We start from the raw sequence: 10,538 nt of genomic DNA, 5'->3' as shown, positions 1-10,538 counted from the left end.
TCCGCTACACTCGTACTGGTTCTTGTGAAGAACGTAAGGTCGGTGACCTAAAGTAAGCTTCCTCTAGGCGCAAAGCTACGGCAGCCCTGCTGCACTTTGGCATTACTAACAGACTTACAATTCTGCAAGTGCCAAAATGATCTAAATGCATTTAATTTTTAACATGCCGAAACTGTTACCTGCAATATGCAATTACAGACAGACTTTGTGGTTTCCAGCGTGCCTGCACATAAATACTTTGTTTGTAGAAGATGAGAATAGATGCACTGCTAACATCGCATCCTGTTGCAAAATCTACACAATTTAGTGTCTGAAGCTAACAATATTCTATGCGTATGTTGTACGCAATGGTAGATATTGATTCCCAAACATCCTTAAAGTTTCTAGGTGATCTTGATGTGAGCATTGAACGGTATGATGCACTCGCTGTTGCTGAGCATAGATGCTCATCAATTCGAATGCATTCTTTCGAAGTTATCCAGTAAATATTCTGGTGTTCTAACGAATGTACAGGTATACAAATGTAGTGTAAAAAGGCAAAAAGAAAATCAAAGCAAAATGTAATGACTCGATAAATTCAAAAATTTGTTGAAGTGAGAAATTTCACTGCTGTATGCAGCCTGCTTGCTGAGGGGTCTCGCACGATGATTCATATAGGCGTTCGACTCATTTGCAAACGGAAGCAACGCGATGAAACCGTTACAAGCAGCGTAAATATTCCATACAATTCACAATAAAATCGCAGAATCAAACGGAAATGAATAAATGGAGAATTTAATTGCGCGCTGTACGTCAAAGGTCATATGTATTTCCTTAGCGATTGAATTCTCCTTAAACTTTATTGGCGTTTTTATTCGTATGAAGCATAAATCAGTTCATATATTGAGAGATTAGAGCAAGACTGAAGGTGCATGTCACGATAATTATATCAAGACAGAACCTTTTAATGTAATTAACTATGAGATTTCAAGTTCAGTACTACCGAGAATCGTTTTTTGTGTGCGTCATTCTTGTCAGTCTCATCGATACTCACATTGTATAATATTTCGGCAAGTCGATCGAGACAGGCTTCACCATCGCTCGTTTGCAATTTGCTTTTTCCTTCAAATTGTGCATTTTTTTTCTTCTCTTCCACCGCCACACGTTCACTTTAACATACGCTCAATTATCTTTTCTTGTCAATTTGCAAAATTTTCAGTAGTTTACTGCTGTCCACCAAACTCCTTTTGGAGCTCAATATAGGATAATTACAGGCCTGGTCGCGAGCTTTTAACGAATACGTTTTGGATGACAGAATGCGGTAACAATAATGGTGGACTTCTGGAACAGAACGATTTAGCAATTCGATTGATGGACTGACTATACTGTAACTTCTTCTGCCACCGAGAACCCCAGTCTAATTTGGTGTGGTGTACCCATATCGCCGCCATTTTAAGCAGATCTGCACAAGAGTGACAGTTGCAAGTTAATGAATCGCGTGCTACAGCTACCACTGGGAGCCAGCGCTCCGCCTGTGCTTGAGGGCTACACACTTGGTGACGTGCTAATTTGTAAGGCTAATCGTGGGAAGCTTCTGGAGGTGGAGCATCTCGTCAAAACGCTGCAAGCCGACGTCAATTACCGCAATCAGGCAAGACAGAATGAAGGTCTTAAGCGCATTGTTGATAACTTACGGACCTTTTTTCTAAAAAATGCAGCATGGATGCTCAGCACTACATGGTGCTGCAGCGTCCGGCCAGCTCGAAGTGGTGCAGTGGATGGGTTTGCATAGCAATGTTGACTGGAGTGCCACAGACCATGATGACCAAACAGCATTACATTATGCGGCGTTTTATGGTCATCTTGAGGTGGTGCAGTTTTTAGTCGAGAATGGAGTCCCGCTGGATGCACCTGACAAGTTTGGTCGCTTAGCACACTGTTCTGCTGCAATAAATGGACACTTGGACGTCGTCTCGTACCTGTTGGAGGAATGTCCTAGTCCTATCGATATCAATGCTGTCGATGAGGTATAATACGCTTCTTTACATGGAAGCAGTATAGAAAATGATTTATTTAATGCTATTTGTAGTACGGAGGCACGTGTCTGCATTGGGCAGCATCTAAGGGTCGCAAGGAGGTCATCCAGTACTTGTGCATGAAAGGCATTGATATTCATATTACAAGCTATGTGCGTATGTGCTCAAATATCAAAGCATAATGGCGGTACTTACGCAATGTTTGGAATAGGATAACAAAACGGCGTACCAGATTGCTAAGGATAAACACAAGCAAAAGTGCGTTCAGTTTCTCAAATGTTGGTACGAGACATCACAGGTATGGCAATGTGTATTGCTGGTATGCCTTGTTGAATTTACTTGACAAAACCGTTAGAAATTCGTTCATGCAGCTGAAGAGGGAGATGACGAAGAAATTGCGCGAATTATTGCCGAAATTAATGGAGCTTACCCTTTGCGATTTATTCGTGACAAGGTAATTTAACAGATTTTCAGCTAGTACAAAGTTACGTGATAGAAAGATTTTTTTCACTCGATTGCAGAATGGTAAGAACGCGATGCATTTTGCGGCAGAGTTCGGGCACTTGTCGACACTGAAGCTCTTGACCGACCACTTTGATGTGTGGACCGACGTTGACAAGGTGCACATATGAGTATTCTAATGATCAGGGTATGATAGGAATAATGTTGAGAAATCACTATAGTTTGGCCGCAATGCGTTGCACAGCGCAGCGCTTGGAGGCAACAAGGAGTGTGCATTTTGGCTAATAAGAAAAGCTAGAGACTCGTCCGAGTTTTTTTCGCTGACGTTGGTAGGTCTGAGAAGTCATGTTTAGCAAGCAACTGTCGTGGTGTGAATGGGTGGCGTGACATTTCATTGCTGATAATTTCGTTTTTTTTTCAGACAAATAAAAGTCCATCGCGGTGTGCGTTTGAGGCCGGTCATAGCTCTCTCGCAAATTATTTACAGGCATGGGAAGAAGGCAATGAAGATTACTCAACCAATGACGAGAAGTCCACGCTATTGCTCGAAGTCGATGCTGGTCGGCCAGTGGATGACGAAGCGGAAAGCGTTGCGCCGCGGAGCAGAAGTAAGTTTCATCGAACGAAAAAGTTTTTAATCATCTTACCTAGCGACTGTTTTGGCTCTGGGTCAGATATTGAGACTGTGTACAACTGGCTTAAATTCTTTAAAATGGAAGAATATGCGCAAAATTTTGAGAAAGATGGGTTTGATACGCTACGAGGTGTGGCTACTATCGATGAAAATGACTTGCTGGATATGAAAGTGAAAAAGGGACATCGACGGGTGGTTCTCTCTCATATAGAAGAGCTGCGTAATCAATTACAAATGCTGGATGAAAATGCCGAAATTGCTGGGATGGAGCCTTTGTCATCGCCGACTTTAAGCATGCTTTCACCCTTCGCTAAACAATCGTCTTTAACTAGTATGGTTAGTGCAGAGGGAATTTCTCATCGAACAGAGCGGCGGGGATCGGTGACAGCATCCCCCTTGCCAGCAGATGTTTAAATAGATAGCTTTTGAGCTGCCGTCGATTCTTTCGTATTGTAGGTGCTTCTCAGATGGACAGGATGAACAAGGGTCAAGTTTTTCATAGCGTATCGACATGGAGAAGAAATACTTGAATTTGTTTTTAGTGTAGTCTTTCGTCTTCATCAGCTACAGCATGTTTTTGTCTTGCACAAATTAATCAGTGAGCCGATTTATCTGCGAACGGACTGCAGCCTGCCATGGTACAATAAGAATTGGCAAATTTCGTAACATCGCAACTTAAAATCAAGAACAATATAGAATCAGATCACTCGTGTGGGTCATCATAGGTAAGAAGGTAACGTGTACCGACCTGCCACGGCCTTTGAACATACGCTGATTCATGTCAGCTCTAATTCCTTTGTTTGCCATGTCATGAAGCCAACCGACACGCTGAGCTTCTGTCTTTGGTAAAGTCTGTTTTTCTGTGGGTCTCTTTGTCACTTGACGCAGTTGAGAGGCTAATTGCCGCGTTTCTGGGTCGCCGATTACCTTGCCAAAGTCTTCAGGGTGGGTTTGGGTAGGCTTTAACGTGATTGAACTTACTAGAATGATTGTGTAAAATAGCAGAATGAGGATAGCAAAGAAAGAATGAAGTGAGTACGAGCACCACACATGTTTTGGGATTAAGCTGAAAAAGCGTAGGAACGCTTTCCATCCTGTACTCAGTCTTAAGCTGTTCACGCCAAATCTGGTTTCTAGCAACTTCATCAATCTTAGATGCAAGTGATTCACGCTTTTTGTCCGACATGGAAGGGTATTCGCTGATGACAAATACCTAATACAAGGTAAAAGTATGAGTCCTTTGCAACATCGCACGAAGATAAGGCGAGTTCTTTTTTTAAGTATCTATTTGAGGATGACAAATTCGTCATCATTTAACGATTCTGACATTTCTTTTACGACATCTTGTCCATCGTAGTCTTGACAGCCCTAATGAAATCTTCCCGTTGTTGAACTTCGTACGAGTTGCGTTTATCAACAACCTCTCCATTTTCATTTTTCCACCTGTAGTAGATGGTCACCATGAGTGCATTCTTCTTTAGGCAAGTCATCCGCGTAATGTGCAGTAGCGAGTGACAAGATTTGACAAAGAAGATATCATCTTCATTGCGTGCGGCAGATTTCAGCACCACGAGATGATTCTCCATCACAACTATGCGACGAAGGTTCATCGTACCACGTGATTGAGCTCCAGCTTTTTCATTTGGTGCTTTTTTCTTATAACACGCAAAGAATGGACTGCTCGCACAAGGCAACATTTGTGTGCGACTCACGGTCATTCCCTTCTTTAATTGGCGCACATTGCCTTTAACAACGCCATGAATAGATTTTGTGTTAAATCGAGTCTCATTCGCGAAATTTGATGGAGTCGACTTGTTGCCGTCACTTGCTTCAGCATGTTGAACAAAATGGCCTTCTTGATCTTGATCTTCATCATCGTCATCGTCATCGTCATCGTCGTCAATTGTAAACATCTCGTCTGTGGACTCCTTAAAAAATTTGCCATGTGCAGGATCAGCCGACAGAGTACCTCGCGGTGTAAGAGGTGTACAAGTGCTGGCCGTTGGTGACTTAGCTAAATCTGCAACCCCCGCTTCTTTCAGAGAAGGAGAAGAAGAAAATGGGACCCGGACCTTCGCTGTGGTTGTCGTAGTAGCCACTGCAGCTTGCTCAACAGCATGCTCCATAGCAGACTCGACTTTCTTCAGCATATCAAAACTCTCGGAGCCGATTGCCACCAGCGAGTTACGGAATTTGCTCAGGTTCGGCATTGTAGGCTTCGTTTCCTTTGTATGGGCTGTTTGGAGTTTGCTTGTTCCGATGACACCCTGTATACTACCCGTTCGACTTTTCGAATGAATGGTCCCCATATTGGCGGCAGCGTTGGCAAATTCAGCGGTGGTCGCCGCGGATTTTTTAAGAAGCCATTTGGTGCCGTCCATTGTTGGACTTAAGAGTGTTTTACTGCCATTTTTAAAGGCACCAGTAAAGGTCGAGTAATACGATCCGGTTGTACTTTTGGCGCTGGTACTAGGAGATGAAAGATTGATATCTGTAAAACCGACGTCTCCTGTCGATTCATCGTTCGAGCTGGGGTTCTCAGGCAGCGAAATCTCCCAATCCTTGTGCGAGTTCCCCTTTTCTTCGGACGATTTCGACGAAACGGGACCGACAATAGCGTGAGCAAGAACAGTATCCATACTTCGATCGTGGTGACAGAGCTTACAATTCGGTGTGTCATGATCTGCCAGGTCGTCCACAGTAAAGCTATGAGACCGAAAGAGATAAGCGTGAGCCGCAGAGTATCCTCCATCAATCACACTTACGTGAGGGAACTCGTGCTTGAGCAAGAACTCAATAGTTGATTGCATGCGCGTTTGATCATTCGCGTAAGTCTCAAGAAAACCTTCACATAACGTGAATGGCGAAATCGCTGCTACGCCTTGTTTCTGCTGAAATTGGCGCAATTCCCCCGCAATGTGCGCATAACCCTGACCCATTACGCAAATGTGTACTCCAGCATGTTTCAGTGGACAAAGAGTTGCCAGGACTTGTTTAAGTACGGCAGGATCTGAAACCGAGTCCGGGTCAAAATTGAAAGCTGTGGGCACTTGACCTAATTTCGTGTCCTCCGGGCCACGACAGTCGACAATAAAGTAACGAAGCGATCCTGGCTCGTGCCCTTGAATGCCCCCAAAAACGGATGAAATTACTTCTTTAGCCTCCAAAGTCACGGAGATAGATGCTACGTCCATTGCTTTAGCGTGCAGGTAGAAGAGTTGCTGAACTTCAGGAGAATCCGTCAATGGATTGATCGCCGATGACGACACAGATGCCAGAGGGTTCATAGGAACCATAGTAAGCAGCTTGGAGGGCACGTCAATCATCAAATTCGACACATCTTTTAATCCTTGAGTCGATGCCGAAAACAGATTACTCACTCCAAAAAGATTGCTGGGTCCTTGCGGAGCTCCTGTTGAGTGCCCTTCCAAAGAGTTCACACTTTTTATCGAAGATGGCGGCGGTGCTTTATCGAAGCTGCGTAATTTCGCACAGATACATGATGGCGTGGATTCTATCAAACGACGAACTTCGTAGACAAACACTTTGTTTTTTGTCATCTCCCCATGCAGCACCGTATTAACGAGGGTCGATGCCATACAGTGGCGAAGTTGCTCGCTAGTCATGCGCATCAATTCTTTTTCAGCCGACACAATTGCGTTCAGCGTGATGAAGAATCCCGTCAATAGTAAATTGTTCTCACTCAGCGAAAAAGCCTCCAGCACCAAACTACAGTCCCAAACTTTAAGCAAGAATTCGAAGTTGGCAGGATCATTTACGATCTCTTTGCCCTCGAAGAAAGAGAAAAGCCAGGAATCAGGAATCGCACCACTTTTTTCAATATTATCAGACTCTTCTGCAGGCGCTTCATTCCACGTTGGAAAGTAGCGATTGAGGTGTGAAGCCAGGCGTGGCGCATGATACAATAACAACCTCTTAAGAAGTGGACGTCGATTTGATGCAAATGCATACGAATCAGATTTCTTGCTTATGTGAGGCAGAAATCGACGACACGTAGCTGCAAGAATCTCAATATTTTCGGGATGAAGAGGTTCACAGCCACTTGCGAGCAAAAGTGGCGCGAAAGTAAATATCATGCCGGGTGAGTAGTCGATATCGAATTGTTTACACAAGTGAGTGAAAAGAGTTTCAGCACTGTCGATGAAGAGTAGGTGTGTGCCTCGCATGTTTTCTCCCAGTTCGCGAAGAACACGCGCATGAGTTGCACTAGAAAAAAGTCGTGAACACAACTCTTCGACCTCCTTATGGAGCAAGGCTTGATTCGGCAGTGAGCGAGAAGTTGTCTGGACCGCATACATGGATGCAGTATCCTCGTTCTTAGGCTGCAAGCAGAACAAGTAAATTCTTTATCTGCACCATCAACACATAAGATTTCGTTGACTGCCCGTACCTGTACCGCGCGATGCCACAGAGCAAGCCGCGAGCCTGCAAGTAGCTCTCCTGTTTCAAGATATGCTTGTCGTGCTGCCGTCACATCTTATCAGCGCAACAAAAGGGATCACAATCATAAAATCGCACGAGTGTTAAAACTGATTCGTACCGATTTGCGCCTTTTGTGGTGTTTGTAGCTGGCTTTTTATCTGTAACGACGAATTGCTGTTTTCTCGAGAGCCGCTCACATCAACTTGTTTGTTGGCTTGTCGCACAATTGACTCTAGGTCGTCATCATCATCGTCGCCAAGCGAGATACAACCATCCACACTTGATGAGGTAAAGTTGCCAGCACCTTGAACAAAGTGATCTAAACCATTATCAATTGAGACGGATGGCATTGTAGTGACTGACATGTTGGTCATATGCAATGAATTCGACCCATTTAGTATTTGATCAAAGTCATCACTGTCATCAAGTGACACGCAATCAAAACTGGTTACAGGTTCATATCCATGTACAGGCGCAGGTGGTGGATCAAAATCAGATGACGGTGTTAAAGAATCGGTCAAGGCGGTGACTGCAGGCTGAGCAGACCCTCCTTCATCAAGCCACGACAAAAATTCATCCTGCTCGTGACTACCAATCTGCTCCCAATTCGAGCCTTGACAATACTGATTACTATCAGGTTTAGAAACTTTATCACTGTGGTCCGCTCCAAACAACCCATCGTCGTCCAAGTCAATGTTTGATAAGGTGGGCACCGCGAGTTCCTCCATTTTTGGGTCCTCGCCGAATATGTCGTTAAAATCTGCGTTTGACATTTTGAACACACTTCAGTGGTCTCAACTATCTCGCTAGAGCGCAAATGCTTTCATTGAAGCGCAGGGGCGGTTGCGTAGGCTTTTCTATTTTTGACAATACAAAATCAAGGACATACAAAACTGCCATATCAACCAGATAGGCACTTGGTCGTAACACGAGCGCGATTTAAAAAGCTGAACAAAAAATCCTTTCTTTTCATCTTGCTTAATTTTTTTTCAAGTCTTCGGTCTCATCGTTGTTTCTAGACAGAGACACCATCAACAAATTAATTACCACAACAAATGCACTTCAATTCTATACGGCATCATATACCACTAGCTATCACGAATTTTTAACGGACTTTACGAACACTGTCTGATTTTCTTCATCAAAGTATCTCCGTACTACGTGTTTGGGTCCTGATGTATTACAGACGTTGTGCTGATAACAACTTTTATAAGGGAATGTCGAGAGGTAAATTAAGACGATAACAAGTGGACCGTCATTTGCTGAAGCCGTTTATTCGTCAGCTACGATATCAGCCTCATCAAGCATCAAGGTTCGTGGCTACATCTTCAATGACTGTGTCATTGTTGCATTTATCAAATCATCAGCGGTTGCTGACCCGTACATGTCGACGTCATTTTCTCGAAAAGGCGCATCATACGCATCAGAACGACAATGAATCAGTCGTAGCACTCATCAGCACAACTGGTTCGCGTTGAAAGAGTTGATCGCGTGCTGACTTCAGTGTCGATCCATACTTTTCGAATTTCGGAGCAAATAGTTTTGTTGGTGTTGGTGGGCTGGGCATTGTTCACACGAGAGCTCCTATGAAACTTAGCTGATGTACTTTATATCGGAGACGTTAAATGTCGAGAATCGACCAGCCAAGCAAATGTGAATGAATAAACATGCGTATGGTCGCGAAAATTGTATCTTTCGAGACTCTTTCGACCAAGAAGTGCGGGGCATACATACATTTGGCTCCAGAGCAGATTCGATCAGGGCAATCAAATGTCGAGCCTGAATTAATACGTGCATCGATACAATATTGGCAAGAGTATTATAAATTTGGACACTTGGTTAACTTAACCCGCAAATTAAGAGGTTTGACTGCATATCGTTTTTATCGAGAAAGAAATGAAAATAAGTGATAAATTCAACCACCATATAGTATTTTAAAAGCTTTCTTTGTGCAAAGTGCACGACAACCTCGCTGCAACCAGTATGGTCCAAGGAGGGTGTAAAGCAGAGCGTGCCGTAGAAAGTTGTATGGACACATTATACATTCCACTTTCGTGCGATAGTACAATTGTGAAAAACGCACAATCAACTCCTGTGTGATCGTGTAGGATTCAGAAATACCAATCCATTAGTAATGATGGGCTCTGTAACGGAGAGATCTGCTGAATGCGCGGGCACGTCATGCGTTAAGCTCTCGAGTATGGTGGATCAATGTGTAAGCAATGAATAAGGGTGACGTCGCCGTCTTCTTCCGCCATCATACCGCTAACGAGGGTGTATAGCTTGTCGCTATCGTCTACGGTAGACACACCCTGGGTAAGAGTCGACACACTGAGGAACACGCACTTAGCGTCGTCTAGTGTCCCCACCCCCTGCTCCATCGGAGCCTTGATGTAATTAAAAACATCCGACGTAGAGCTGCTAGTTCCGCAGTCTTCGTCCAGTGGATAACGTACCACTCACGCGCATCTGAAGGGCCTTGCACAAGATGCATCGGACCTCGTCCGACCATGCCACTTTTGGCATGCAGCGATTGCTTCAAAACGTGAGCAGTGCTTAGTGGAATACGTGCCACTCCATAGCTGAGATCCATTGGCTCATCGGCGGCACTCAGCATAGCTGAGCACTTTGGCTCATGACCGCTCGACGAGCTATGATAGTGTGTATTCCAACCGAGTCGTGTCGACTCAAAGTTGTATTCGGCTTTCAATGCCACGTTCACCGTTTCTTCAAAAGAAGATGGATGCACACGGAAGACTTCCATTTTGGCCACGCCAGTGTGGAGGCCCTCCATAAAGACGGTCACTGTGACCGCCTCGTGGAGAGGATCGGCTGCAATTCCGTTAAGCGAAATATGGTGAATAGGCTGCATAGCGGGGGCCACCCGAAGGCGCCCGGCTCACTTAAAGCAGGCGGGTGGATAAGGGGTGCCAAGTGAGTTTATTTTCAATAGGTAGGAGAGTATAAACTGTTTGAATTAAAGG

The 10,538-nt window shown here is 44.3% G+C and overlaps 3 protein-coding genes across 3 annotated transcripts; 2 read left to right on the top strand and 1 right to left on the bottom strand.

Annotated features, from left to right (window-relative positions):
• Nucleotides 1-1,468: 1,468 nt before the first annotated feature.
• Nucleotides 1,469-3,525, top strand: PHALS_13473 (FOG: Ankyrin repeat; the record flags this gene model as incomplete). The annotated part of the gene is made up of 9 exons (XM_024729238.1): nt 1,469-1,630; nt 1,698-2,006; nt 2,069-2,167; nt 2,227-2,313; nt 2,371-2,469; nt 2,537-2,635; nt 2,699-2,806; nt 2,899-3,085; nt 3,152-3,525. The coding sequence occupies 9 exons, from the start codon at nt 1,469-1,471 to the stop codon at nt 3,523-3,525; spliced, it is 1,524 nt and encodes a 507-aa protein (XP_024579635.1).
• A 181-nt stretch (nt 3,526-3,706) lies between these two features.
• PHALS_13472 (hypothetical protein PPTG_14459) lies at nt 3,707-8,327 on the bottom strand (the record flags this gene model as incomplete). Its single annotated transcript, XM_024729237.1, has 7 exons — nt 3,707-3,785; nt 3,860-4,091; nt 4,162-4,324; nt 4,506-4,978; nt 5,081-7,454; nt 7,523-7,608; nt 7,673-8,327. The coding sequence occupies 7 exons, from the start codon at nt 8,325-8,327 to the stop codon at nt 3,707-3,709; spliced, it is 4,062 nt and encodes a 1,353-aa protein (XP_024579634.1).
• A 479-nt stretch (nt 8,328-8,806) lies between these two features.
• PHALS_14696 (uncharacterized protein) lies at nt 8,807-9,494 on the top strand. Its single transcript, XM_024729235.2, has one exon. The coding sequence runs from the start codon at nt 9,222-9,224 to the stop codon at nt 9,462-9,464; it is 243 nt and encodes an 80-aa protein (XP_024579633.1). The 5' UTR covers nt 8,807-9,221; the 3' UTR covers nt 9,465-9,494.
• Nucleotides 9,495-10,538: the final 1,044 nt, after the last annotated feature.

This window comes from Plasmopara halstedii (genome assembly GCF_900000015.1).
Source record: "Plasmopara halstedii genome assembly, contig: Scaffold_658, whole genome shotgun sequence".
Lineage (NCBI taxonomy): Eukaryota > Oomycota > Peronosporomycetes > Peronosporales > Peronosporaceae > Plasmopara > Plasmopara halstedii.
This window is presented reverse-complemented; position numbering and strand designations above follow the sequence as displayed.